At 32.7% G+C, this 24,689-nt stretch overlaps 1 protein-coding gene across 5 annotated transcripts; it reads left to right on the top strand.

Moving 5' to 3' along the window:
* Window positions 1-12,552: 12,552 nt before the first annotated feature.
* LOC100795812 (type IV inositol polyphosphate 5-phosphatase 3) lies at window positions 12,553-22,890 on the top strand. 5 transcript variants are annotated; one of them, XR_005889196.1, is made up of 11 exons: window positions 12,553-12,732; window positions 13,175-13,269; window positions 13,968-14,222; window positions 14,573-14,798; window positions 14,895-14,957; window positions 15,091-15,163; window positions 15,299-15,403; window positions 15,589-15,993; window positions 16,745-16,877; window positions 16,961-17,032; window positions 22,620-22,890. XR_005889196.1 is itself a non-coding variant. In XM_041010987.1 (8 exons), the coding sequence occupies exons 3-8, from the start codon at window positions 14,780-14,782 to the stop codon at window positions 16,746-16,748; spliced, it is 669 nt and encodes a 222-aa protein (XP_040866921.1). In that variant the 5' UTR covers window positions 12,553-12,732; window positions 13,175-14,222; window positions 14,573-14,779; the 3' UTR covers window positions 16,749-16,959. The 5 variants fall into 5 exon arrangements, 1 of the variants encoding a protein (XP_040866921.1); XR_005889195.1 differs by lacking the exon at window positions 22,620-22,890 and having other exon boundaries at window positions 13,175-13,296; window positions 16,961-17,165; XR_005889194.1 differs by lacking the exon at window positions 22,620-22,890 and having other exon boundaries at window positions 16,961-17,165.
* Window positions 22,891-24,689: the final 1,799 nt, after the last annotated feature.

A 24,689-nucleotide genomic window follows, 5' to 3' on the forward strand; every position in this document is an offset into this window, starting at 1 on the left:
TATCACCCTTACCAGCGATTGAAAAAAGCATTTAATGGAAGTCAAGAGCATGAAAGTGTGTCGATACTGTTAACTAGTCACCAGGTCTTTTAGCAGGTTCAACACTTGAATACTATATTTGGAAAGAACCAAAAGAAGGAAAAAAGTAAGACTTGAATATGGAAGAAAAGGTTGATTTTGTTTGATCCTCCGTACTGGTCTGATCTAGATGTTAGACATTGTATTGATGTTATGCATGTAGAGAAAAATATATGTGATAGTGTCATTGGGACGCTCCTTAACATTCAAGGCAAGACGAAAGATGGTTTGAATACTCGTCAAGATCTAGCTGAGATGGCTATACGAGCCCAGTTACATCCAAGGTCTGGTGGTAAAAAAATATACTTGCCTCTAGCTTGTCATACTTTGTCCAGAAAGGAGAAGATGAGTTTTTGTCAGTGTTTGCGCTGTGTCAAAGTCCCACAAGGATACTCTTCAAATATTAAGAGCCTTGTGCAGTTGAAATATCTTAAGTTGGTAGGCTTAAAGTCTCACGATTGCCACATCTTAGATGCAACAATTGTTAGTCGTGGCCATGCGAGACATTTTGCCTAACAAAGTCAGGCTTGCCATAACTCGGTTGTGCTTATTCTTCAATGCCATATATAGCCAAGTTCTTGATCCTGTGAAGTTAGATTAGCTGGAAAATGAGGTTGCCATTATATTGTGTCAGTTAAAGATGTATTTTCCTCCTGCTTTCTTCGACATCATGGTTCACTTAATTGTTCATCTGGTCAGAGAAATCAAATGTTGTGGTCCTGTTTATTTGCGGTGGATGTACCTGGTTGAGCGATACATGAAGATCTTAAAAGGGTATACAAAGAATCTACACCATCCGAAAACATCTCTGGTGGAAAGGTACATTGCAGAAGAAGCTATTGAATTTTGTTCAAAGTACATTGAAAAAGAAAAACTTGTTGGGCTTCCCGAGTCTCGGCATGACGTAAAAGTGGGAGGTAAGGGTTCAAGAGGACTACATGTTATCACTCCAAGTGTAGAAGATTTGCAACAAGCTCATTTGTATGCATTGAATAACTGTAATGAAGTTTTTCCATACATACTTTGCCATGAAGGTTTGGTGAAGGAAAATAATCCAAAAATGTCGAAGAACAGAGTGTTGAAAGAGCATAACAAGACTTTCCTAAATTGGTTTAAAGATACAATCTTTGGTGACGATAATGCTTTTGAAACATTAAGAAAGCTAGCAGATGAGCCTAAAAGAAATGTTATAATTGGGCAAGGATATGATATAAACAAGTATTCTTTCTATACAAAAGCACAAGATGAAAAAAGTACAATGCAAAATAGTGGGGTTACCCTAAGGGTTGAATCTCAACACTTCGATAGTGTACATAATGACAATCCCCGTGTAGCTTCCATCCCTTACTTTGATTTCATTGAAGAAATATAGGAGCTTAACTATGTCAAATTCACTGTCCGTGTTTTCAAATGTAAGTGGGTTGACAACAATATCGATGTGCGGACTGATGATGTAGGATTTACATTGGTAGATCTTAAGAAACTCGCTTACCAGAATGACCCATTCATCATGGCAGAACAAGCTAAACAGGTATTTTATGTTCAAGACCCTTGTGATGAAATGTGGTCAATGGTTCTACACAAGAAAACATTTGGTACTTCATTTCAGTTAATGTTGAAGATGATGATTCACTCATTGATACTTATGTTAGTCCTTTGTTCACACAAATCTCGCCTAACATCATCGGAGAAGAAGAAGTTGACTAAGTTCATGCAAATCATAATGATCATGATGAAGGAGAATTAATTAACATCATCTAATGTAATTTTTTTTAGATGTACTTCATTTCAGTTTATTCAGTTACATAACATAAAATAGTTTTATTATCATTTTTCAAATTAATGTTTTTTTCTTAATAGACAAATGGCTACACCACCTAGCTCCCCTCCTCCTCCTCCTCCTACTAATTCAACATCACATTCACCTTCTACCATGAAGAGGACAAGAAAAGCGACCCGGCTGAGATCATTGGCTACTAGACCAGTTGGGGCAGAGAGACCCCTGGTCCATGTGGATCCTGCAACTGGGAAAGCCAACGGTCCCCACAGATAAAAGTTAAGAACATATTTGGGGATCGTCGCTTGCAATAAAGTGGATGTGACGTACGAGAATTGGAAACAAGTCCCTGTTGCCTAGAAGGATTTGATATGGAAGGATATTCAGCTATTTGACGTAAATGTTGCATGTTGTTGATTAATAATAAAATTGTTATTTATTAACAATAAAATGTAATTTTTGTTTGTTAGGTTGAATTTGATATCCCTAAAGCATCTTATTTGAGGACGAAAAAGAAAATACTTTAGACCATGGGGGAGCGGTAGAGACAGTTCAAGTCTGATTTGATGTCGAAATGGACACTTGCAACCGACAAGGATGGTGTCGATGACACTGTTTGTGAAAAGTACGACATTAGAAGGAAAAGTAGACCCAATTTTGTCAGAGCCACAAAGACCCTTCGTGGAAGGTAACTTTGTGATTTTCATTGTTTTAAAAATTAAATTTACTTATTATTGTCAGTAATAATAACTTTGGATAATGTTTAATTTTTAAAGGATGTGCGAAAGAAAGCACGGGCCATTCAGAAACAAAATAGTGCCCCTCATGTGTTGTCTCGTGGAGGTTATGAATTTCTAGAAAATAAGTTGATGGATGAGAAGAAAAAGAAACAACTGGAGGAAGCTGCTAAATTCGGAAGCACTGACACCGTCATTGATCCTCCATCTCCCATCAGACGACACGTGAAGAAGAAGATGGCCCGCACCAAGAAAACTGGTCAAATGACGTCTGAGGAAGCAAAGAAAATTGCTGACAAGATTGTAAGTCACTTTCAATTGTCAATTGTAGTTATCTATGTTTATTGTGTGATTGAGTAAACCAATAGATGTGTTCATTACAAAATTCCTTGGAGGAGCATGCCTCACAGGGTTCCTTTGTCGTGTGCGTGCTGCTGGAGCTGGTGTCACAATCAAACAATACTTTGGACCGACTCCAAGGACCTCCCGCTCGTCTTCATCCATGACTCCCAAAGACCTAGAGTAGCTGACGTAAAAAATCAAGGACCAACTAGAGGAGTTGATCACAGAAAAAGTGATTCGACAACTAATGTTGTCCTTTAGCCAGATGCAATCCTAGTTTCAATCACAGTTGCAATCACAGGGGCTCACACTATCTCCTAAGCCTGAGGTTGGTCCTTCAAGTGCTCGTGTTAGCACAAAGGAGAGTTGTGTTGATCTCTCAGGGAACGACCTAGACAGGGTTGACTTTGAGAAATGTGGGTTGTACATCGAAGAAAATCCTTCCCGCCTGGTTGCCCTAAGAAGACTTTATGAGAGGTCGACAACCGTTCACAACATCCCTTTACGCAATGATCAAGTCAAGGTTGGTGTTGAGGAAGTTAGAGATGCAGATGTTCCCATTCCTGTACCCACTCAAAAGGTTCAATTAGTGGGGCAGACACTTAACACTTTTGTTGGTTGGCTGACACATCTTGTCAAGGGTTTATTAGAACAGGTATTTCACAGTCATTAAATGTTTTTTTTTCAATTAAAGTGTTCACTGTCATTAAATTATCTTAATTAACTGTGTTGGATAAACAGAGAGCTGTGGGATTGGCGAAACATGTTGATAGGTCGGATCATGATGTCGATGATCCCCTATATCTGATGACATTGACCATCTCATAGCTTTTTCTAAAGTCGTTGCAGGTTATGTGGGATACTACCATGTTTGAGGTGTTTAATGACAACTTCCCCTTGTACATAAAGCTTGAAGATTTGTTTGAAATAGCACACAGTGGTCAATATCTCAGCATCTCTGTTATAAAATTATGGATTATGTAAGTCACTTTGCATTATTGTTTATTACCTAACTTATTATTTTAAATTCATACATAATTTACTTTATTTTAACAACAATGGGCATATGACTGAGACAATTATGCAAATGGGGAATGCCGATGTGTATGGATTCCTCGAGCCACAGTCCATACAGAGATCTGGGCAATCACATTTTGAATCAGAAAGTTATATTAAGAACTGGATGCAGAATTCAAAGAAGGATGTGTACCAAGGAGCCTACTTGAATGTGTAAGTTAAACTAAACAAATGAATTTAAATAATGTATAATAGTATAATAACTTATATTGTTCTCCAGTGCAATGCACATTGACAAATGGTCGTCATTTTGCCTAAGAAAAATGTTGTCATCTGGTTTTGTTCGTTGCATAACAGGCCAAACAACTACCTGAAAGGAATTATTAACAGGTCAGTTATATTTTTCAATACATTTACATTAGCATTAGTTGGGACTTGGGAACATCAATATTTTAATTGTACAATACACATCCATGTTTGTATTGAACAGTGCTTTGAAAGTATTTGACGATACTCTACAAAGTAAATCTAAGGCTGCTGCTAGGTGGATTGTTATTAAAGTAAACCATTTAAACAATGTTTGTAGTTATATTTTAATACTGTGTAGACTAATTTGTACTCAATATTGAATATCTAAATTTCATAATGTATTTAGTGTAATAGACAAAAAAGGAAGCACTAAGTGTGGGTATTACATCATGCATTGGATGTCAACTATAATCTTAGGAATTTCAAGAATAATTGGGAAACGGTAATTGTTTAATTCAAACATATTTCATTTTGTTATAATTGGTATTATATATTATTAACTTATGTTTTATTATATCATGTATTATTTCAATGATGCTAGACCATTGGAACTAGAGAGATTGAAGACTCTTCGCATCTAGTGGACAAGCTATTATTTGAAAGTTAAGAATGAAACAATTAGTGTTTAAGTAATTTTGGAATTGTAGTTTAGTTAATTTACATTTTTTATAATTCGTGTTATATGCACATTAAATATTCTTTTAATTCATAGTAAATATTCAATTTTTATGGAATTTCTACTAAAAACTGTTTGAAAACGGAATGAAAATTATTTTTTGTGGTTCTACTTTTAATTTGTAGGTTAATTTGGAGTTATTAAAAAAACAGACAACACATTAAAAAAAAATCCAAAAACATTGGTTTTTAGTAAAAACCAATGTTGTATGTATATATTAACATCGATTTTTTCAAAAATCAATGTGAAGTTTCATTCACAACATCAGTTGTTATAAAATCGATGTTGTTGTTGTTGTTGTCGAACATACAACATTGGTTATTACCAAAAACCGACGCGGTTATCAGACAACAACATCGATTTTTAGTAAAAAACCGTGGTTTTTACTAAAAATCGATATTGTATATATATATATTAACATCGGTTTTTCTAAAAACTTATTTTGTATGTATAAATTAACATTGATTTTGGTAAAAATCAATGTTAATGTGAAGATATATGACTTTTTTTTATAATTCTTATTATATAACATCGATTTTTTTAAAAATCGATGTTGTCATTTTTATGTTAACATTGGTTTTGAAAAATCGATGTTAATGGTATTACTTTCATCATCGGCACTTTTAACATCGATTAAGTCCTTAATAATCGATGTTAAAAGATACCCGATACCCTCTTTATTGATAAATAATAAATGTACCCTTTTTTGCTATTTTATTAATAATTTTACTTTTTTTTTTTCAATTTCCTTCCATCTTTTCACTAGTTCAAATATCCCTCTCACTTCTCATTCTTTCTTTTACTTCTCCCACCGTTACTTATTATTTGCTTTCCTATTCTCCAACAACGTTCTTTGTTTCTCTTCCCTATTCCTCTACGTCCTGTTAAGTTGAGTGAAGTGGAAAAAAAATTATGAAAAAGGATGAAAGAGAGTAAAAAGTTAAATTGTTTGGTTTAGATGAAAGAAAGTATAAAAAAGATGAAATATTTAAATTAAAATTGTTCAAAAGATAAAAAGAAAATACTATGCAGTTCTCATTTTATCCCAATTTAAAAGAATTTATTCTTTTTTTTTACTCTAAAAACATTTTTTAAAATGAAGAGGCATATATTTGAAGGCATAATATGCCTTATAAAATCCATAAAAAGGAAGTTTGAAGGAATGACTATTGGTGCGCTTGTTGGGATAAGTAACAAAATCGAGGGTGATTCGTGATGGTAGTGATTAATCACGGATTGTTAATACGGTGCAAACAAAGGGAATGCGAAACAAGTAGGTATCACGTTATTTAAAAGGTCAGATTTACAAGTTACGGGCTACAAAAACGGTTGTTTCGAAAGGTTAAAATTATAAGCAAATCATTATGTTCTTTCAACGCTTTTCATCTCATTTTTAAGGAAAAAGTGAATTGCTTAGTTCCAAACAAATTTAGTCACTTTCATCTGAACCAAACAATAGGTAAAATTCTCATTCATCTTCTTTCTACACAATTTCAATCTCACTTCTCCACTTTCATGTCAATCGAACAAGGTGTTAATCATTTGACTTTTCTTTCCCCAATAGTACTCTTCCTCCATGAAAATAATTTGTATTACTTTTAATCAATCAATATAACTTCCATACACGACTTTTTTCTACCTCATTTTTTTTAACCCAACATTATAGTGTTTGGTCCTGCTGAAAATTTTCTCTAAGTTGTTTTGTCATTTATGATTCAAGAGAGGACTGCTCGGCAGGGAACTTTCCGAGAGCAGGGCTTACAAAGGGAACTCAAATTGAAATGCTTTCAAAGTAACTTGGCCTATTGATCTTGATGGATGATGATGCACTATTATGTGCATTGTAAATGTTCAAAGTCTAACACGAGTCATATGAGTATATTTTATCACATGTTCTTTAATCTCAAATTAATATTAGAATATTTGTCGATCCCTCTCGCTAATAAACTAATCATTGATATTTATTGATGAAAAAAATTACAACTAGTGGAGACGTGTGTAATCAATGTGGTGAGAAAGATTTCATATATTGGCGAGAGTCATCTGAATAATCTATTGCCAGGATACATCGTCCTACTCTGAAATTGGAGGAGTGCAATTTAGCAATTAAAAAGATATTTTGGGGAATAAAAAATGAGTTTAAATTCTATTTATAAAATAACGTAACTAATATATATTTTAAACTAATCATAAATGATTAAATGATTTTTAACATAATTATTATAAAATTCAATAAATTTATTATCAATGAAAGTTTATGATCACATAGTATATACTGTTTAATTAGAAGGAAACTAGTCTCTATAAATATAAAATCTGTCCAGCAATACCATGGGCCTTATATCAGGCCATTCAGCTAGGTAATTCCATCTCAACAACGTCTATTTTGAAGTGAACTCAGATTTTAGAAGAAAATTTAATCAGAAGATTTGCTTCTCAAACAGCAATACCAAATATTATTAACAGGTGTCGTTTATCTTTTAATCAACTTTCCAATTTTGGAATGAATTTTGTAAGACGACAAGCGAATCTCATAACTCACACCCTTACAAAAGCTTTAAGATTTTATGCTCGCAGTCAGTTCTTTAATTATGTTCCCAAATTATATTTACGATTTTCTTATGAATGAGAAATCATAGTTTTCTGTTTGTCAAAAATAATATGTCCATTCTCCACTTTGTTTGCTGTTGTTGCTTTCTCATGCAATGTAAGTTATTTTTTATGTATTTTTACTTCACTTGCTGTCTCTCTATCACCTGCTCTCTTTTTCTTACTTTTTCTGTGATTGTGTGTTCAAAGCGCAGTTCGATGGTTCTGGTAATTACAACTGATGACTTATCAGCATAAATGTAACCCTACGATTTGCCTAAGATATCATTCTTTTAATTTAGCGTTTTGGATTTGGTTATTTAAATACCGACCCGTGTTTGTAACTTAGTATCCATCATATCCTAACTTGGGATATTATATAATAATCTGGGCCCCTCTACTCTATTCCATCTTGTTTCTGCAAGAGATAAGGATTCGAGAGGGATAAGACTTTTGGCAGGTTTTGTTTATTTTTGTACAATGACAAATCGCGATGAATATATGAAGATGCCTCTTCTTTTAATACATTTCCTGTACGTTCATTTGAAAAGAAGAAAAAGGACAACTATTAGGAGCCATTGGTTCGGCCTTTACTTTTGGTTGCATATAATACTACTATATATTATATTTATATTAACTTACTGATATGCGTGTGTTGTGCGGATATTAAAATCATTTTTAAATTTATAAGAGTATTTTTTAATGTTATTTTGAGTTTTTAATATGTTTTTTAATTATTTAATTTAAATTTTATTCGGGTTGTTAATAAATATGTTAATATATTTTTCTATGCTCACATGTTCTATAAAATTATGATTATTGAGGTTGTTATTTTAGGTTGGATTTTTTTCACTTTAATAATATTTTCCGTGTTCCCTTTTGATTACGGGTGTTTATGGTGATTTGATGGAATTTTATCTTAAAATTAAAAGTAAAAATTAGTACATAATACTTACTTTCAAGTTCAACTATTGTAATGATTAAACTTAAAAAAAAAAACAGTAAAAGCGCATTCATAATAGTTGCTTTCGATTATGAAAACTTAGAAAGCAAATATTTAACAATAAAACACTAATTGCAATAATATTTTTAAGGATGTTCGTGGTGTGGTATGGTTTAGATTGATTTCCGTGTGTCAAACTACGAATCAAATTGAACCACGTTTGAAAAATAGAAAAAACTAAACCAAATATACAATAGAAATGTGTTTCCATTTCACATAGCTATTAAAAAAAATATAACAACGGAAGCATGTTTATATTGTACATTGCTAGTTACACATTGGAAATGTTTTTCCATTGCGTGAATGGGAGTGACAAAAAAAATAGCACAATGAAAACAAACTTCTGTTGTGCAACTAGCAATGTACAACATAAACACATTTCCATTTTGTTTCATGTCAGTGGGCAATTTGGGAATACCATGAAAAGGCACCATGTGGGTAATGCCAATAACAAATTAGATAGTACGAATAGCAGTAGCCTTGTGAGTGCTGGTAGTATGGGCCTTTTTCTTTTCCGGTCCATCTTTGGGGTTGACTGTGTCGTGGAGAATATGGGTTGTATCTGGTGAATGAAGTCGTGATGTATGAACATTTTACACCGTCTACCACATTAAACAGCAAATGAATCATGTTCATTATACTTTGAATATATGACCTAAATTTATTCGTATATTTGAATGTGTTCGGTTCGTCTCTATCATAACCTATACAAATATGACACAGCTTGATGACAAATATGAAGTTATACTAGACTGTGTAGAATTCCTTGTAAACTTTGTATGCATTCTAACAAGGAATTCAATAAATAGCAAAAGCTATATTCTTTGGGTTACTGAATTCTCTTGAATTTCTCTCACAGGTATCATTTTTTGAAGAAGAAATAAATCAGGAGAAGAGAGATTTTCTAATTTCAAGGTAATTTAATATTTAATCAATACTCCAATTTCCTATTATCATTTTTTTACACCATCATTTTTTCAAATTATATAAATTTTAAAAAATTTAAAATCAAAAAAAATTTTAAATTTATTCATAAATAAAATTTCATGTACTCATAATTTCTAAGAATGCAACAAATTAAGTAAAAATAAAGTGCCTTGAAATTTTGGAATGATGAAGTTTTCAGCGATAAAATTTCAAGCATTCGCTCTAGGACAGTGCAACATCTTTGTTCTGATCGGTTTATAAGACAGTACAACATCTTTGTTCTGACTCGGTTTTTATGTGTGTCTAAATATGTGACACAGCTTGATACAAATATGAAAACTTTGGATGCATTAATTTCATCACCATTTTCTATTTTCACTTAATTTAATTGAACTCTTCTCGGATCGTACCAGGAACTCTTATAAATGATATTCATTTTATTTAATCTGAATTAGAAGTATCTTTTATTTAAGTATAAATATTTACTGCATGGCTCAAACTAATTCTCCAAAGCATCAGTCCAAACTTTTTGCCTTAATTCACCTCTCATATATTACTATTGTTACTAGCTACCACCTATGACGTAGAATTTTAGATTAAGTGAATGAATTTAGTGAGAAATTTAAATTTTAGTAGTATTAAGATTTTAAAAGTTGAAAAAAAATTAAAATCTGATTTTTGCTTTTATAAATTTTAAAATTTAAATTTAATAACTAAATCAAATAAACCTTTATAAAATGTAATACTAATATTACTAAAATTAAACCGATAATTTATATTAGTGATTGTTTTTACAGAATTAAATTAGTGATTATGATAGTAAATAAGTACATACTTCATAATTTTATATATTATATAAGTTAGTGTGAAAAATTAAGATAAATATATAACTCGTGGCACCAATCTCGGATCATAATCCAATTCTTGTTGAAGCTTTTTCATCAGAAAAGAATGACTTTCAAGAAGTCATTTCGATTCGAAAATGCCTGGCTCTTAGAGGACAAGTTAGAGAATGTTGTGAATGAAGAGTGGAATGTGGAGGTGTTCTCAAAGCTCAAAAAATGTGCTAATAATTTGGAACAATGGGGTTAGGAGAGGAGGAAGAAGTTTCGACTTGAGGTTGATGGCTTAAAAAGGGAATTGGAGAGGTGCAAGAATTTTGATGATGTTGACTTGGTGACAAGAGTTAATTCATAAAGTTTGTTTGGATGGAGCAATTCAGTAAGGGAATTCATTTTTTTCAAGGAATTTAAAATAATTCATGATAAAATAGTTTGTTTGGATAGAATATTTAAAAGGAAATTTATATTTTTTGGTATTTTTATAAATCATTTTGATTGACTAAAACGGTGAGATTTTAAATTCTCTCAAAACATATGGAATTTGAAATTCTTTTTTCAGAGATGCTCACTCTAACTCACGTTCTTGCTTGCGACTCTTTCTCACTCAACAATTCCAACTACAGGTGACCAAAGTTTTTACGACCGACATCGACATAAATTATATTTCACTAACGTTGGTCGAAGATTTTTTGGTCAAAATTTTTTTGTATGATGTCAACCAAAGTTATTTTTTGTTGATATTGGCTAAGATTTTTTTTAGATGATGTTGGTTAGGATTATTTTCTCACTAATGTCAATCATGGAAATTTTTTGCTGACGTCGCCCAAGGATTTATTTGGCTGTTGTCATCCAGGTTTTTTCAATTTATGTTGACCAATGATTTTTTTGCCCGACGTTGGCTAGATTTTTTTGGTCAACGTCAACTAGGGTTTTCTAGCCAACATCAGCCAAAACTTTTTTTTAGCCAATATCGGCTAGGGTTATTTTTCAGTCGATGTTAGCTAGGGTATTTTGGCTAATGTCAACTAGATTTTCTTAGTCGACATCGGTTAGGATTTTTTTGCCGACATCGACTAGGGTTTTCTGGCTGACATCAGCCAGAGCTATTTCTTAACCACATTAGCTAGGTTTTTTGGTTGCTGTTGGCTAGGATTTCTTCTGTTAACATCAACTAGGTATTTTTGACCGACATCAGGTATAACTATTTTTAGTCGACATCCACTAGAGTTTTTTCGGTCGACATCGATCAGAGCTATTTTTTAGTCAACATCAGCCAAAGCTATTTTATAGCCGATGTTGGGTAGGGTTTTTTTGTCTGACATTGGTCAGGGCTATTTTTTAGCCAACTTCAACTAGGAATTTTTCGGTCAACATTGACCAATGATATTTTTTGACCGTCATCGGGTAGGTTCTATTGGTCGGCATTGACCAAGCTAGTTTTTAGCCGATATTAGGTAGATTTTTTTGTCAACGTCTGCTAGGATTTTTTTGGCCGATGTGGGCTAAAAATAACCTTGGTCAATGTCGTTCAAAAAGATCCTAGCTGGTGTCGGCCAAATAAACCCTAGTCGATGTTGGTAAAAAAAACCAATGTTAGTCGAAAAATAGCCCCGATTGACATCAACTGACAAATATTCCCGACATACTTTGACAAAAAAAAAAAACCTTATTTGATGTCGACCAAAAAATAGCCTTGATTGATGTCGATTTAAAAACATCACTTGTTGTGGTAAAAAAAAATAACCCTAGTTAAAATTATCAATATTTTATATTTTTAAATTGTTAAAAATTAAAAAATATTTTTTAATTAACATTTCAAAATTAGATTGTGTTTGTTTTTTATAAAGTTTAGTATTGAAATTTTATTTATTTAAAATATAAAATTGAAATTTTGCATATGAAGAAAATTGAATTGTCCCAAAATTGAATTGTCCCATCCAAACAAAGAATTTAAAATTTAAGAAATTTGAATTGATTTATCTAAACAAAGTATTTGAAAAAATGAAGAAAATTAAAATCAAAACAATTTAAATTCTAGGCATTTCAAATTCCCTTTTTGAAATTCTTAATGCAAACAAAAGGTAAAGGATCAAAATGTTTCTATGCTTGTGAACGACGATTTTTTTTTTTGAAATCTTCTTTTAAAATAAAACACTGTTATAAATTTATAAATAAAAGGAAATAAACCACGATGATATTTAGAAGAAAAAAATCATCTTAAAATAAAATAGTGACAAATTTATAAATAAAAAGAAATGAACGGCGACCGTCGTTGTTGGCACGCTCATTTTTTCACTCATTTTCTAGTAAAGAAGCATTCGGTCCGTTCACTGACTCACTCACTAACTCACCCTCTGCTTGTGCTCGTCTAGCGCTGTCGTCGACTCACTCACCATTTTCGTGCTCACTTATAACAGTGCCCATGCCCTCTCGAGGTTGGTTCCCTCTTTGATCCTATTATCTCTCATTTTTATTTTTGCTTCAATTTTGTGATGCGTGTTGTGAAGATGGATTTGTACGAGATCGTATTTGTGTGTGTGTGTGTGTGTGTGTGCGATTCAATAGGGTTTGTTGTGGTGCGGGGTTGAAAATTGTAAAATTCTTGGTGTTGGGGGTTTGGAATTTATTGAATTGAGCTTCTTTTGGGAAATTCCTTTGTGTTGTGTTTGGATGGGGCAGTTTATAGTTTCTGAGAATTTCAAATAAGATAGAATATGTGAAAATTGTGTTTGTTATAGGGATCCAAAAGTTAACTTAAGGGTTTTAAATTACATACTATTTTGAATTCTGGGTTTTGAAAAAGAACGTTAGTTCAAAATTGTGTTTCTGGGTTTTTTGTTTCCTGAGCAGCTTCAATGTCATGATTTTTGTTTTCAGGAAAATATATTTGAGTGGCAATTTGCGATTAGAGGGCCTCGTGATACCGAATTTGAGGGTGGTATTTATCATGGACGGATTCAGTTGCCTTTAGAGTATTTATTCAAACCCCCTTCATTCAAGTAGCATTCCTTTCTGCTATTGACACTCTGTGTTTGCTAAACTATTTTTCAAGTTATTTATTGAGAGCATGACGAAATTTTCTCATTGTTCGGGTCATAAATATCATCATGCATTTCGCATTCTCTCTCTCTCTCTCTCTCTCTCTCTATATATATATATATATATATACACACACACACACACACACACACACACACACACACACACACACACATATATATATATATATATATATATATAGATAGATAGATACATACATACATACAAGATTATAATTATGCAGTTGTTCCTCTGCAACTATAAAACTGCCTGATATATTCAACTATTTGCTTTATAATTTTCCATTATTATCGTTGTCTAGGTAGGATCATATTATGCTTTGGGACAAAACATGACTTACTCTAGATAGAAGTGGCATTGTATTGATTTCCATAACTTAAGATCATAAGGTTGGATGCTAAAATATTGATCGAACGAAGTAGTTTCATTTTAATGTATTCATAATTTGTATCATTAGAATGTGAATGCATCTCTGTTATTTTCACGATTCTTCTCTAACACATTACCTTCATTTTTGTAAATAAAAAGCCAATTTCTACACTGAATTTTTTCTTCCTCTGATTCTGGTGAATTAACTATATATATGTTGTTTAATTAATTATTTGAGTAGGGTGCAGAATGGTATCCCTTGATCTGAAATGGAGTTCAGGCCAATGCATGGTTATGGGGAAGGTAGAGTCAAGTACTAAAGCTAAAGGGGAAGATATGCCTTCCTTGTGCGCTAGTTCGACCTATGAGGGCAAAGAGTAAATATTGTTGCTATGGGACCAGCCATAGATCATGCTCCTGTTATTGCCAAGCCCTTGACAAAAGATGACCTAATTGACTACTTCATATCTAGTTGCAAGCCCAAACATAACTGGAGGTGACTTACATACATATATATATATATATATATATATATATATATATATATATATATATATATATATGCACGTACATGTAAAATGCCATGTAGAGAAGGAAAAATTATTAGATATGTAGTTTCAGATCACTATGTATCCGTGTTCATAATCTGTGGTATGCATGTATTCAAGTTTAATTAATAATACTTGATTATATATAATATAAAAATTAGTGAAGATAGTATTAATAATTCTGCCAAGTATTAATATATATCTTTATCTGATGTGTATTCAAATTTAATTAATAACACTTTATTATATATATAACCAAGAATTTCATTACCTTCGTTTTTGTGTTACTTCACTCAAGATGTTGCCTACAACCTCTAGCTGCCGAGGATGTGTTGCCAACAACCATGATTGCAGGTTCTTAAGACAAGGGATTATGTCCCTGTAGAACAGACAAAACCTGCCTTGCAGTTGTGGTAGCCCTCTTGTTCAGGTGGAATGTTGCAAGAGGATAGTACTAAATGGAGCTATATGGCCTTACCGACATGTTTTTGAATTTTATTAGAATATGGAAATTGAGCATTATGGTTAGTGCCAAAATGATATGAAAATTTAGAATTGAGACTGTACAACTCCTTTGCAGTTTGGTTATTTCTGTGTTCTGTCTCAATTTGAATATGCAGAGTGTGGAAAACGGACATGGTTTGGGGACAAAAGAGAGGAACAAGCTCCAATTGAGTCAAATGGTCATTATTTTTCCCTTCTCATATACAAAGTTATAGTTTCTGAAATTTTTTCTAATCTGAGAATTGCAAAGATTAGTATGTTACTCTTCTTAATTGTCTTTATCACACCCTCTCAATTTCTAATAAACTGCAGAATTTCTTCCAAGGTTAAGGAGGCAAAAGTCAGTAACTTCTAGGTCTCAGTATATAAACAAAAAGGAACTAAGGTGAGACACTACTCTTGTGATTATTTAGCAAGAGAAGACTCTAATTGTGATGATTTGAAAGAGTAGAAAGCATAGTTCATTTGTTGGTATTGCTCAAGCCTCTCATATCTAGATTCTGGTGAATATCTATCTTAGAGTTTGTGTTGGAACATGGAATGTTGGAGGAAAGCTTCCACCTGATGACCTAGATATTGATGATTGGTTAGGCATTAACGAGCTAGCTGATATCTATGTTCTTAGGTAAGTTGTTCCCTTATCAAAAGTTTATTTTATTTTCTGTTTCTAATTATTTTGTATATACACCTAAATACAATGCCATTTTGTTGTTGCTTTTAATATATTTCCTTTATATAATCACTTTTCTCTTCATGCATATGGATATTTGTCCCCTTGTTTGACTAGAACATAGTATTACAATGTTGTAGTCTTCAGGAGATTGTACCATTAAATCCGGGTAACATTTTTTGTGTTGAAGACACTCGACCGAGACAGAAATGGGAAAACATTATTCGAGATGCACTTAATAGAGTTAGATCAAAAGCACCAAAGATGAAATCCTTCAGTGATCCCCCATCACCATCAAAATTTAAGCCATCAAATGATGCGCCAGACATAGAAGAAGAAACATTACTTGAAAGTGATGGTGATATTGGTGAGGAAGTCCATCCTTTGGATGAAGAACACAATGTTTATGATGGAGGTGCAAATAAACCAACCACATATGAAGAAGCCTTGAATACTAATTTTCAGGCTTCAGATGTTGTTGATATTGCCAACACAAAAGAGCCAATAGGCAATGATTTAAAGAGACAGATTTATGATGGAAAGAGGTTGAGTAGGCTGAATTGTTTTCATGATTATTTTTGTTTTATTTTATTTTCCTGATTTTGTTTTTTTTTAAATTGTTGACTTTTAGGTTTATTGTTTCTAGCTCTTATGTTTAAATGATCAACGAAACTGGAGGAGTTAGAAATAGGCTTTTATGTTGTAGACTTGGAGTAGCTAGCTTTAGAAATATTATTTCACCCCAGTTCTCTGCCTTTGCTTGTAATATTTTTGTTAATAGAAATTAGAATAGAATATTATCTTATGAAAGAAAGTGAAGATTTTATGAGCTACATATGGAGAATCAAATGGGGGCAAGAAGACCCAATTTGGGGTTTCTACTCAAATCCTAGTGTTTGTTGAGGTTCTGGCGAATTAACTGTGAGATCTAACGCTGTTATAATGGAAGCACAGAGTATGCAATATGAAACACAAGTTAGGAGATTAGATTGAACTGAAAAAAGTTAAGGACGAAATTAAAACCAATCTTTAATTTAGAGGAGAAAAATACTAATTTTGCCTTTTAAATTTTTCTATAGTGTGTTGGTGCACTATATGATTAGCTTGGGTTGTTTGTAGGTTGTAAACAGAAAAATGTTTGATGCGAGGAACTTGGGGTTCATGTTTTTACCTTCTATATTTTACACAACTTCATTAGAGCAACAAAAATTTTGACACCTGTTTGAATTTATACTCCTATCAATTTCATATAATAAGTATGTTTGTAATTGAGCTTGAATATTACTTCTATGGCAGGTGATGCCTTGGCTGTATTGAAGAATAGTATGAGTGACCCTAACAATGTTCTTCAAAGTTGGAATTGTACCCTTGTCACTCCTTGCACATGGTTTCATGTTAATTGCAACAGTGAAAATAGCGTGACCCGTGTGTAAGATATTGCTTCGCTGCTATTTTTACTTGTCATGTTATGAAAGTTTGTGCATATTGTGAAAAATAATTTTTGTTGGCTAGTGATCTTGGAAATGCAAACCTTTCGGGTCATCTTGTTCCACAGCTTGGTCAGCTCCTAATTTTGGAATGCTTGTAAGTTACAAAACAGATATGACATTATTGGCTCAAATATGCTTAATTTTACTAGTAATTCTTGATTGTTGGCTGAAATAGATATGACCAGGCAAAGGTTATGCTAAAAGTAAATATGATAACGGTTATTTTATATACTTGTTACTTTATGTTAATGATGTGTTGATCAACATGGCTGTGCATCAAAATTTGCTTTGCCTGGTTGATCTTTGTATGACATCTTCTGAATGCTTGCTTGTGTATGCTTTAATGGTTAATGGAAGTGTAGAAATTTATTATATTTATAATTTTTAATTATATTTAAATAACTTTTTAATTTAATTTGTATATATTTATAACTTTTTAATTATATTTAAATAAAGATAAAATAATTTTAGGTTTATATTTTACTTTTGATATATTATAAACAGGGGTTTTGTTTCTAAATAGAAATATTATATTTTTAAATAATTAATTTATAAATAATAAACTCCAATAAATTTGTGATTTGTTTAGAGACTTTCTAAGACAATTCTTCAAAAAATCATCTTAGAAATGTCAATTTTTTAAAATGTTTTCAAAACAAAAAAATACAATCTAAGACAGTTTCAAAGAGAACCGACATATAAATTGAGATTTTAAGACGGTTTAAAAATCGTTGTGAAAAATATTGACTTTCTATGGCAATGAATTCAAAGACGGTTTCCAAACCATCGTGGAATGTGCTAAATAACCGATGTGAAAAATGTTTTTTCTAATAGTGCTAGTGGATTAAACCCATCATTTTACATAAGGTTTTGGAGCTTGTGTGGAGATGACATAACTACTGCATGTATCTCTTGGCTTGATGGAGGTAATTTTTTGGCTAGTGTAAATGAAATTACTAGTGTTCTTGTCCCTAAATGTGATAAGCCTTTGTGTATGAAAGATTTTCATCCCTTTTCACTTTGTAATGTGATTTACAAGATTTTTTTCTAAGGCTTTGGCAAATAGTTTGAAATGTGTGCTAGTTGAAAGTACTTTTGAAGAACAATTAGCCTTTGCGGCCGATAGATCTATTATGGACAATGCATGTGTTAATGATGTCAGAAATTATCCACTATATGAATAGTAAAAGGAGAGGGAAGGTTGGTGACTTAGCCCTTAAGGTGGATATCAGTAAAGCTTATGATAAAGTAGAATGGAGCTAATTAAGAGTCATTATGTTGAAGATGGGTTTTACGAAGAAAAGGGTGAGTTGGATTATGCTTTGTGTGGAATCTAGGAATAATGCTAAAAGAGTTAATTCAAAACTGAAGGGTCCTATTATTCCTGGTAAAGGCCTTAGATAATGAGACTCATTGTTTCCTTATCTATTTTTACTTTGTTCTAAAGGGTTGAGTGCATTAATCCATAAAGTAAAGAGGGAGGAAAGGATTCATGGTATATCCATTTGTAGACAAGCTCCACAAATCTCACATATGTCATTTGCAGATGATTTTTTTTTTAATTTGTAAGACAACTAAGAATGAAGTAGAGGCTCTTCATCATATTCTTTATGTGTATGAAAAGGTCTCACGACAGGCAATTAATCTTAACAAATTTGAAATCTTTTTTAGCTCTAATACTCTAGTAGCAAAGAGGAATATTCTCTCTTCAAAGTTGGGTGCAATCATTGTTGGGAACTAGTAGATACATGGGTATGCCTTCTATGATAGGGAGGAATTGGAAGGCTACTTTCAAATTTGTCAAGGAGAGAATTAGGAAGATCAATTTCATGAGTGGAAAATTTCTATCCAAAGCGGGGTGTGAGGTAATGATTAAATCGGTTATTCAATCTATACCTACCTATGTAATGAGTGCTTATTTGATTCCACAATCCATTTGTGATGAAATTGAGAGAATGCTCAACTCTTATAAGTGGGGTACGAGTGGAAAGGGTATTAGATGGATGTCTTGGGACAAACCTACTATGAGGAAGGAAGATGGTGGTATGGATTTTTGAAACCTTCACTCATATAATTTGGCTATGCTTGGGAAACAAGGATGGTGATTTATCTCTAATCCCAATGCTATGGTAACTATACTTCAAAGCTAAATATTACCTTCAGGGGAACTTTATGGATTCCAATATTGGTCATAATCCTAGTTTTGTTTGACCTAGCATTTGGAGTTCTTGGGTGGTGCTTAATCAAGGGTTGAGGTGGAGAATTGGTGTGAACTTTGAAATTAATGTGTGGAAGGAACCATGGCTGAATGCTTTGTCAACAATTAAAATTGGCTAACCTTCTAGTCCTAGTGTTTCAGGACTTACTATGAAGGGCCTCCTAAGTGATGATGCAAAGGAATGAGATATTCACTTTGTCTATTTGGTCATTCCTCCGCCAATTATTGGTCTAATTCAACAGTTGCCTATAAGCCTACTGCAAGCAGAGGATAGATTAATATGGAGATTGTCACCTAATGGTGTTTATTTTGTGAAGACAGGCTATAAGGCCATCATGAATTTTGGTGGTTATTTTGAGCAATGAAAGGTTAAGGGAGAGTGGGACAATTATTTGGAAGATGCAAGTGCCCCTTAAGGTGAAGATATTTATGTGGAAAGCTTGTAGAGACTATCTGCCAACAAGAATTAAACTTCAAAGTAAAGGTATATCGTGCTCAGCAACTTGTGTCTTTTGTCCAAATGAATTAGAAAATTGTTGGCGTGACTTTATCGCATATCCTCATAGTGTGGTAATGTGGCAAAAGTGTGGTTTGTGGCCAAATATTAACTCACGGTTGCTGAATTGCGAGTCATTTAAGGACTTGTTTTTTCATTCTTAGAAAGGTCTTAACGACAGACCAACTTAGAAAGATGCTTAGATTATTTCCTTCTTTTCATATCCAATATGGAAGTAGACAATGTAATTTGGTTACTCATTCTTTAACCAAAAACTCCATTGTTTTTTATCGTGATGTTACACACCTTGTCATTCCTCTTTGTATTCAACATGTTACATCAATGGAAAGAACATGATTATGTGGCTGTAAGAAAAAATCATTTTCAGTGATTAGTCATTAGACCAAGGATACATATATTCTACAAATTAAAATAGAATTGGACTGGTGCAATCACATTAACGACCCATGAGCATAACCACAAGCATAACTACAATTTAAAATAAGTTTCATATTTTATTTTAATACAAAATAATAAGCTTTTAAGAAGGCTCTTGCTATTTATAGCTTCGTTTTCTAAGTACACCCCTGTACCCCGTTTCTACCTCTCAACTACTATAACATCCCAATTTTTGTAATATAGATTAAAAAGGATTGTTATTTATAAATAAATAAATTTTTAGAAAAATGATGAGATTTTATAAATAAATAAATAAGGAGATATAATTATTAATTAAAATAATGATTTGAGAGAAAATAAAAAGGGTATTTCATTTATTTGTTTGATAGAAAATAAAATAGAATTTGTTTTTATAAAATAAATAAATAAATAAATATAGAGCAAATAATAGGCTGAATACCCTAGGTATAAATAGTTATGTTAGGTCAGGTGCCTCTTTCTGGCCTCATTTTCGTTTCTCCCCTTCTCCTCTCAAAACCCTCTCTTTTTTTCGCAGCCCACCAAACCTGTCTTAGAAAAACGACGATCTCCGACTCATTCACCGTTGGATCGTCGTGAAATTTGAGAACCACGTTAGAAATCCAATTCCGAGCATTCTCACCGTTGGGAATTTCGATATTATGTATGAGCTTAGAGGAAAACCCTTCGCATTGTAGCCTTTTATTTTCCCGTAGAAACCCAAAACTGTCTCGGTAAAACTTCGATTCCGGTTTCGTTAACCGTTGGATTTTCATAAAATTTGGATATGTTGTGCGAAATTCAATTGCGCACACTTCCACCGTTGGGATTTTCGAGATAATATTCGTGGAGGGAGAAAAAGGAATATCATGAAGACAGTATAAGTGGAGGTTTCAATCTCTTCTCCGTCTCTCTGACGTTTGGGAATTTTATCAGAGCAGTCGGAGGAATAACTGAAGGAATCTCAGGGAACCGCTAGAGATGTTACTATCACTAGCTGAAGACACGTGAGTCCGCTCAGAGGTAAGGGATGAGTTTATCGCAATTGGGGGTTATAATGAACATGTGTAGGAATCCTTATAGAACTAAATTTGGGTTTATTTTGAGATGTTCATTGAATTATAATTTTTCTTTATGATTATGAATACAATATTATTGTGTTCTATGTACCAATTGATGTCCTGATGAGAATTGATTGATAAACTTGAGTGCTCTTGATGTCTTTGTGTTAACCCATGATTTTGATTAATTGATTTTGATACAATTGTGAGGAACTATTTCAGAGGTTTTAAATTCCATGTTGTGATAAAATCTTTTGTATAAATTGTTATGTTGAGGTTATGAAATGATGATTCAAACTGTGAGTATGTGATAAATTGAACATGTGACGGATGATGAAATACATGTGTATTGAGATGAGATGTGTGTATTGAGTTGTGAATTATGAACTGTGCAATCACACAATTGTAAGACCCTTTAAGGGCGACGAGTATTGTGATGGGATCCATTGTGGGAACCCGACGAGTTAAAATAATTTTAAAAACAATTGAGTAGATGTGTGTATTGCATAGTTCATAGGTAAAGTGTATATGATTCATGAGGTGTGATAACATGTTAAATTGAGATTATACCATTGTGATTGGGATTAAGTGTATGTGATAAATTGAGTATGTATATGATTGAGATATATATGTGCATTGAGTTGTGAACTATGAATTGTACAATCACACGATCATAAGTCCCTTCAAGGGCGATGAGTTAATGCTAAGTCCCTTTTAGGGCGACGAGTTGATGTTAAGTCCCTTTTTGGGCGACGAGTTGATGCTAAGTCCCTTTTTAGGCGATGAGTTAATGTTAAGTCCCTTTAAGGACGATGAGTTAATGATAAGACCCTTAAAGGGCGACGAGTTAAAATTATTTTGAGAACAATTGAGGAGTTATGTGTTTTGTACAGTTCATAGATAGAGTCTGTGTGCTAAAATGTTTTCTGGGTTGGACCTGAATTAGGAGGGAGAGGCTCTGACGGACTCTTCGGAGTGTAGGCCTTGGGGGTCGCACGGTTTGAGTGCTCCTTTAAGCCTATGTTGATCCCATATTGTTGGAGCATTCTCGCAAAACACTGTGACCCTGACTGGTCTCCCTATGATATTACCTAGTGAGAGTGACTTGACTTACTATTGTGTGGTTTGTCTTGTCATGTACTCCTAGGCGCCCGACGAGGTTTTTCACTGACATGGTACCACATTGCATATAGGCTTGAGTCTTAGCATAACTGTTGCATACGCTTGCTAATTGTTTATTATGAAATTAATGTGTTATTATGTCTTGATCGGAGTGTGTGATTCCTATGTATTGTGATTGATGATTGAAAAGTGTGATTGATGAATGACAAAGTGATGAAATAGTGTGAGATATGCTAAGTAAATTGTATTTGGTTACTATATGTTGTGTTGTTTCTCTCTAGTAGTTAGAAATGTGATAACTCACTCTCGGTTTGCTGTTTGTGTTTGGATCCTGTGATGATCTTGAACTTTGTGTTCGGGGGAGCAGATGAATAGGTGGATGACTATGAAGAACCTCATGCTAGAGGACACGGGAACACCACGCTCTGATAGGATGTGACATTAGGATATAGGTTCTATATTAATTGTATGAAATTTAGATGACCTTCTTTGAGTCGAGATGACTTTATTATTTATTTGGACAAGTTTGAATATGATGTAGAAGAAAGTGAATGTGAGCCTTTTACCCATTTGAAAGGTTTGTATTTAAAAATGTTTTAAAAATACTTTTAATTACTATTTGAAATTTTATTCCTTTATTAATATATATGTGAGGGGTAGAGGGTGTCACAACTACCCATTATACCCTTTTTCCCTTAAAAAATTACACCGTTTTTGCTTCCCAAAAATGTATTTCTAAAATTACATATACATATTTTGAAAGTATATCTCTAAAACTATAAATCATAGTTGCGTACACACATTTCTAGAATAGGTATATGTTTTTCAATAAAATATCACTTAGGAATTAAGTTCGTTAATGAGAATACAAAAAAAAAAAAAAATCATCGACAGGGTAAATGTTTATTTTATATCCACGTTTGTTAGTCTTATTTTCATCCTATTGTAGGTGTTCTTTAAATCCTATATAAAATCTTATTTTAATCCTATAGTTATTATTCTTTAAACCCTAGTTTTAAACCATCTTCAGTATATATATTCATTATATAATATTGTGTTTTCATCAATACAATACAATATTGTGAAATTTCCTTCATGTGACACTATGTTTCAAGGTATGTTCATCACTAATTATCTATTATATACCTTAATTTTAAAGCAAAGCTTTTGATGAAGGTTTTTTTTCTTTTAAGTGTGTTCATTTATTTTCTAACCCAAGTCTATGTCAATGATTCAAGCCTCAACGTAAGTACTTTGGTTGATGTATGATTTGTTATTACAAGAAATGTCTTTCTTGAATAACCTATACCATTTTGGAAGTGTATCTTCGAAACTATGCATAGTTCCAGAGATACACTTGGATGATATATGTTATTTTGGAAAGATATTTTCAGTATTGTTTTATTTTGTTTTACTTCATGCAATTATTTCTTTCTAATTTTTTTTATTTTTTTATATGTGAACATAAAATATTTTGCTAGTAAGATGTCTGAAGAGATGAACATACCAATTGATAGGGAGGAAAATAAGATTGTTGATTGTAATTATGCATTCAACACTACAAAGGTAATTAAATGACCAGTGGATTTTTTTAAGTTATAATCATATATGACCATGAAAAACTAAATTTGTATTTATGTTTTCAAGTTTTCCCTTCTCAAGATGCTATGTCGAATTGGGTCTGACATGTTACTACAAAAATGGATTTGTGCTTAATATATTTAGGTCAGAAAGAGACATGCGATGTAATAATGGGAAGACATTCATAATTATGATTGGCGAAATAAGTGGAAAATATAGAAGACCATCAAAGAATGCATCATCAAATAGGGTGACTGGTACCAAAAAATGTAAGTGTCCCCTCAAGCTAAGAGGAACAACTTTAAAAAGGGTTGGATGATGGGTTCTTAAGGTAATGTATGGTTGTCACACCATGATTTAGCAGAAGCATTGGTGGGTCATTCATATGTTGGTTGACTAAGTGCTAAAGAGAAGTCTTTGGTTGGTGATATGTCAAAGAACATGGTGAAGCCAAGAAGCATACTTCTTACATTGAAATATCATAACATACATAATGTCACTACTATCAAGCACATTTACAATGCCCAACAAGCCTATTGATCCTCTCAGAAAGGTCCTAGGACAAAAATGCAACACTTACTAAAGTTATCAGAACATAATATGTATGTGTACTGGTATAGAAAGGTGGATGGTTCCGATGTTATTAGAGATATATTTTGGTCATAACCAGACTCCATTAAACTTCTTGGTACTTTTCACATTGATTTTACAAAACTAACAAATATCAGTTACCACTTCTAGAGATTGTAGGTGTCATTTACTCAAAGTTTGAATTCTCTATGGCATTTGCTTATATGGAGTTTGATCGAGTTGATAACATCACTTGGGCATTCCAAAAGTTAAGAGGATTAATTAC

Source organism: Glycine max, chromosome 17, assembly GCF_000004515.6.
Source record: "Glycine max cultivar Williams 82 chromosome 17, Glycine_max_v4.0, whole genome shotgun sequence".
Classification (NCBI taxonomy): domain Eukaryota; kingdom Viridiplantae; phylum Streptophyta; class Magnoliopsida; order Fabales; family Fabaceae; genus Glycine; species Glycine max.

What these genes read in the sequence shown, in the direction of transcription:
- LOC100795812 (XM_041010987.1), top strand. An exon ending in ATAAACAAAAAGGAACTAAG is followed by an intron (nt 15,164 to 15,298) that starts GTGAGACACTAC and finishes TATCTATCTTAG; the next exon opens with AGTTTGTGTTGGAACATGGA. An exon ending in GCTGATATCTATGTTCTTAG is followed by an intron (nt 15,404 to 15,588) that starts GTAAGTTGTTCC and finishes ACAATGTTGTAG; the next exon opens with TCTTCAGGAGATTGTACCAT.